This window comes from Spea bombifrons, chromosome 8, assembly GCF_027358695.1.
Source record: "Spea bombifrons isolate aSpeBom1 chromosome 8, aSpeBom1.2.pri, whole genome shotgun sequence".
Lineage (NCBI taxonomy): Eukaryota > Metazoa > Chordata > Amphibia > Anura > Pelobatidae > Spea > Spea bombifrons.
Window position 1 is genome coordinate 33,409,942 of NC_071094.1, and position 6,027 is coordinate 33,415,968.

At 40.7% G+C, this 6,027-nt stretch overlaps 1 protein-coding gene across 1 annotated transcript; it reads left to right on the top strand.

The window, feature by feature from the left end:
- Positions 1 to 99: 99 nt before the first annotated feature.
- Positions 100 to 3,057, top strand: MMGT1 (membrane magnesium transporter 1). Its single transcript, XM_053472567.1, has 4 exons — positions 100 to 254; positions 1,345 to 1,397; positions 2,017 to 2,120; positions 2,597 to 3,057. Exons 1-4 carry the CDS (start codon positions 176 to 178, stop codon positions 2,757 to 2,759), a joined length of 399 nt encoding a protein of 132 aa, XP_053328542.1. The 5' UTR covers positions 100 to 175; the 3' UTR covers positions 2,760 to 3,057.
- The last annotated feature ends 2,970 nt before the right edge of the window (positions 3,058 to 6,027 follow it).

Below are 6,027 nucleotides of genomic sequence, written 5' to 3' on the forward strand. Positions count from 1 at the left end.
CTATACGAACATTAGATTGGGCGACATGTCAACCACAGCGCAGCCAAACACAACATGGCTTCCCTTCGCGAATGTCAAAGCGTGTGTCGCAATCAAACGTCGCCGCTCCTGAGTGACGTCACTGGAAGCGACGGCCGGCTGTCTATTGCATCGAGAGGAAAGGCGCTCCGGGGTAATGGCGTCTTCGATCTGGAAAGGGCTGGTGGGCATCGGCTTGTTTGCTTTGGCACACGCGGCCTTCTCAGCGGCTCAGCGTAAGTTTGGTTTCCCAAGGAGGAGTTCAGTAGGTTGATGGAAGGAGCTCGGCTCGGGCGCTTTCCGGATGTCAGGCCTTGCCGGTCTGAGGACTCTGCCCTGCTGATCCTGGCCATGCCATCTATGTGGCTTCGGTAACTCGGAGCTGGGCACCTGCGGCCTTCCACCTGCGCGACGATAACGTCAGTCATTGTTGCTCGGCTGAGGGTTATGGGAGTTAAAGTGTAGCAGTAATAGAAGGCCGCAGCGATCTTCTGTATATCTCCAGCGCAGCTAAATGACGGAACCATCGAGCCGCAAAGGCATGCATTATTACACGAAAAATAAGAAGCGCCGCTTCTTACGTAATGAGTTATTCGCGCCAGCGTGCAGAATCCTGCTTTAGGAATAGATCTCCGCGTAACGCACGCCGCTAAGACAGAGATGCCCTTGTTTTGTTGCAGCGCCATATAGACAATGCGTTAAAGGGACACTCCAGCCATTGTATACAAATTAATGTGTATGATAGCTGAGAGGTCCCGTTACATTTTCATGGTGTCCCCCTTGCTAATGGATGGAGGGGATTCTGCATTTTTCTCCCCTCCCCAGTGGTTGTCCTTGCAGGAGGTGAGCTTGGCAGGACACATCTCCCTCTCCATGGGATGTATTCACTGGCCCATGCGTGTTGTGTGCGGCCATTAAGCGCTTTCTTGCCACTGATTGGTTGCGTATAATTGAATGACACCTGAGATCTTGTATAAACCCTTTACAGGCCTGAACAGCCAGAATGACCACAGGTAGCTGCATCTGGTACATCGGGCTGGTATTTATTACTAGAAGTGTACACAGGAATGTAAAATACATCGACTTAAAGATCCTGATCCGTCCTGGAAAAAGTACCTTCTTGTCTTATTGATAAAAAAATAAATAATAAATAAATAAGAAAAAGCAGTCCACCTAGTGGTGAATATACAGAACTGCATAATTCTTTCTACTCTTGTTAAACCTATAGCATTGGTGGTATGTGTATAAGTGTGTGTGTATGTATATATAATATAATGTGTGTATGTATATGTAATTATTACAATGCTTTTCTTTTATTATATGCAGATCGTTCTTACATGCGACTGACTGAAAAAGAAGATGAAACACTACCAATAGATGTAAGCAGGGTTTGACTGAATACATTTCCATTTTTTTTATATATATATATTTTTAATTGTTTTCCCTTGTCTCTTGTCTTGTCTTGTGTGCCTGTTATGGTTATTAAATAGGATTCCTCTCTGAGAGTCTGTAAGTGGCACTGGCGTTTCTTTTTTTGGGAGTAGGAGTGGTGCAGCGGCACACTGGTCTGAGGAAAAGGCCATCAGAGCCAAGCCGTTCCAGAGGATTGTGGTGTACGGGGGTCTGGGATGATTGCTAGATCATATTTACAGCAAAAATACATTAGTTTTCATTAAAAACCATGAGCAGCGGTGAATAATTTCAGATTTTTTTTTAAAGGGATACCCTAATGCCCCACACAGTCACACCATCAAGAGTGCTTATGAATTATTTATATAAAACACCGGGTTAAAGGTAGCGGTCAGCTGTGGTGTATTAAAGTGGATCAGATGGCTGGAGTGTCCCTTAAAAAAATCCTTTTTTATTAAACCCTCTATTATTTGTTATGGATGATGTCATATTGTCCTCTGTGTGAAGAAAATGTCATCATTCAGTTTAATGAATTGTAAAGGAATGAATTGTTTTTCTGTAAACGTCTGTTTTCTGGTTTATTTGCAGATAGTTCTCCAAACCTTGTTGGCGTTTGTGGTAGCCTGTTACGGCATAGTGCATATTGCTGGGGATTTTAAAGACATGGATGCTACTTCAGAATTAAGGAACAAGTATGTATTTTTATAAATATCTTTCATTCGGTATAAAATAATATAGTAGTATGGATTACTCACCTTCACATGTCAGAATTATGATGCCATGGTTGGTATTTGACCAAGTGAGTCCAAATGGAATGTATATTGGTAATTACATAATTAGACTAGATAACAGTTTTTTAAACCCTTCCTGAAATTTGCTTTCAAGAGACAAACTATCTATCTATATAATTGTAAAGAAGGAGAGCACACCATTGATCTTTTCTGTCCCTTCTGGGCACTCAGGTGAAGAACTACTGAAGGTAATTCATGTGTATGAATATATATATATTTATTATTAATTTATATATAAATATATATATATATATATATAGTCATACACATGTGTGCCTATTTTATTTATAACTGTGTGTGTATGAAAATATATATTTTTTTTTTTACAGATATAAATAATATACTTGTCTTACACATTTTTATTTCCCTTTTTAAAGGACATTTGACACATTAAGGAACCACCCATCATTTTATGTATTCAATCACCGAGGTCGGGTCATGTTCCAGTCGCCCGATTCAGAGGATTGTCAGCAAAACCAAGCTCCATTCACGTCCAATCCATCGCTGAAACTACGAAAACTAGAACCGTCGCATCGCTAAAAATACGACTACATCAAGGGGATTTTTACAGATGATTATAGAACAGGACATTGTAATAACATTGGAGTCCACGGCGTAAACATGTTTTTTTTTTATTATTATTTTTATTTTCTGGAGCAGTATTTATATTGATCTTCCAGCCTTTATAAAAAGAAAAAATAGAAATGGAGACATTCTTTGTACACGTAATGAAAAGGACTTGCGATGCAGTATAACTTATTGCTACGAATATGCTGTGAAAGATGTTTTTTTTTTTCTTTTCTTTTCTTGGAAACATTAAACAACACTGCAGCTGTTATTTATTTATTTTGCTTCTTCTTGTGCAAAACTTTGCTTATCACGTAGGTTTGGTGATTTGCTGAACGCATGGTAAATTATTGAATGCCAGTGCTATACATACATCGCTATACATACATCGCAGCCACCCCCAGCGGTGCCTTTACCATAATAACAGTTTGGTTGGCTGTGTGTGTGTTACGGATTTTTAATCGGTATCCTTCTGGAAAGTTGTGCTGTGCTATGTGATGCATATTACGCAGGGAGAGCTCGCCATGTCTGGCCCTTCACCTACAAATAGGGGAGTGCAAACAGCAACCCTCCTACAAATGATTGCTAGTGAGTGAACCCTATTGAATTCAAGATCATTAGTTCATTCTTCAATGTAATGTGAACAACACCCCAGTAATGCCCCCGAAACTTCTGCTATAAAATGAGTATTTTCCAAAATGACTTTTTTTTTTTTTATTTACGTACACAATTTGCAGTCATCCTGCAAAATCCTCATTCTTCATCCATGATCTGACATTTCTCGCCACTGATAAGCTGCTTGAAACTGTCAATCATTACTATCATTTACATCAGCAGGAAGACTTTACACACGTGTTCCGCTAAGCCAGCACTTAAGTTGACTGGAGACGACTCCATTACGTGCAGAGAAGTTGCATTTGGTCGAATACATCACCTGGGGGATGGGGAAAAGCATGAGTTATGCTATGTGTAAGCATGAATGTGTATGTGGAAGTGTGTTAGCATAAGCGTGCTTTTGTAGCATGAGTATACACGTGTACATGTGTAAGCATGAGTATGTATGTGTTATTGTGTGTGTATTTGTGGAATATGGGGTGATTATGGTAAGGAATAGAAATAGCGGGGAGGAATTATGATGGTGGGGTGGGAATGAATTATAAGGAGGGTGGGTATAATGATGGTGAGGAGCAGCCTTACCCTTACATACATACACATAGAGCTCCTCTAACAGTCACACATGCACTACCGGTCAAAGGTTTGGGGTCACTGAGCTGTGTTCAGGAAAAGCAAGGACATTTCTAGCAGTAACATAGTTGCAAAGGGGATTTTCTAATGATCATCTAGCCTTCCAAACTTGGATCAGCCAACACAACGTGCCATTGGAACACAGGAGTGATGGGAGTGAGAAAGGGCCATTGGAACACAGGAGTGATGGGAGTGATAAAGGGCCTTTGTACGCCTATGTAAATATTCCATAAAAAATCAGCTGCTTCCAGTCACAATAGTCATTTACAAAATTAACCCTGTCTGTGCTGCTTTTCTCATCCCTTTCATGTTATTTTAATGGACCAAATTTGCCCTGACGAGAGACACAGTGAACTCTATGTATAGACGCACGACAAAGGGTTACATTATTTATTTTATTTATTTATTTTCATTTAGTAGTCCAGCAGTGTGGTTAGGAGGCCAGGTGGGTGATTTCTTCACCCCTTGGCGTATTTGAGTGCCGTTACTATGTCAGGGAACATTGATCGCTGATAGCTAGGCAAAGGATTAAAAGGACGACAAAAATATGGATACTTAACCTATTCCTTGCCATTTCAAACCTCCCAAAGACAGGGACTGTGTATATGCACTACATGTACTATAGTATATGTGCGATTTGTTGAAATGACTACGATTTGATTCTCTTAGGGCGTATCGATAAAAGTTAACTTTTTTGTAGACTCGGGATTTCAGTGAATTTGTTTCAGGTTTGTTTTCTTTGGGTTTGATTACACGTTTCATTTGTGTAGGTAGGCATTTAATCAAGGAACCTTCTCCCCACTCCGTCTTAATCCTACTGCAGAAGAAACATCAAGGTTACACTGTATTACTTAATTTTGTGTCGTCAGCAAACACTGAGACGTGGCTCTCTATGCAATATGGGAGATCATTAATAAAGAAAGAAAAAATTGAGGAGCTAGGATAGACCCCTGCGGTGCTCCACTTAAAACCTTGGTCAAGTGTGAGAATTTTACATTTAGTATTCGTTCAGCCAATTTCCAATCCAAGTACATACATTTTCCACAAAGTCTATTCCTGACAATTTGTATGTTCACGGCGGCCTGAACAGAACCCGGCCACAGCATTCTCCAAGTCATTATTTCTATGTATATTGTGCTCAAGGAGATGTGTTCATCAAATAAATCTCCAGCACAGAAAATAGCCGGGGGCAGCAAAAGGGGCAAATGCATATCGGGGTGATTTTGCCGAATCCCCACGTGTTTGCAAAAAGGGACTACGTAACATCACCCAATAGCAACAGTCCTGCCCGACCCAGATTTCCATTATCCTTCCAAAGGCTGCCTGAATCCTCAATCTCACAGGGGAAGACCGTTTATGTAGATCTCAAGAACAGAAAGTTAACAAGGTCGTTCCCTCATTATATACACAGAAATATTTTATTTAGCGCATAGATCAATAAAGTGGCGCTGGACTGGAGCTCCAAGTGGTAGGGTCACGGTGGAAACAGATCCCCAATCTTTTTGCAGGACTGCAGATGCAGACCCTTTCCGGCTAAAGCCAAAAGAGGGGACACACTCAAGTATAATAGTAGGAGTGGTGGCCAAAAAGCACAGTCTTCAGGGACCGGCGAATTCCATATCAAAAGCTAAAAATAGCGTCAGTGAAACTTACGTTTTAGTATTTTTGTTGTCAGCACTGTGATCCAGTGGACAGAGGATACATTTCTCTCAAGTAGATATTTTAGATTTATATTGGCAGTTGGTCCACTGATTTGCCAGAACTGGAAATCTCAAAATCACGTGAAATTTGCGCTTCTGGAATGCTAAGCACCACCATGCAGCAGCACCAATGAAGGATCTCAGGAAATGGAGTAAAACTTGCGCAGAATGCCTTGGAATGCATCATTCTGAGCATTAAAAAGGGAATGTCTAATGTCCCCGACACCCCAACTAGAGAGGAATACATATTAACTTATCGAGTACTATGCATTGTTCTAAAAAACTACATTCTTCCT

Excerpts from the sequence above, each read along its gene's own strand:
- MMGT1 (XM_053472567.1), top strand. The coding sequence starts at position 176 with ATGGCGTCTTCGATCTGGAAAGGGCTGGTGGGCATCGGCTTGTTTGCT. Across the intron at positions 255-1,344 it reads GGCCTTCTCAGCGGCTCAGC|ATCGTTCTTACATGCGACTG; the intron begins GTAAGTTTGGTT and ends TATTATATGCAG. Across the intron at positions 2,121-2,596 it reads ACTTCAGAATTAAGGAACAA|GACATTTGACACATTAAGGA; the intron begins GTATGTATTTTT and ends CCCTTTTTAAAG.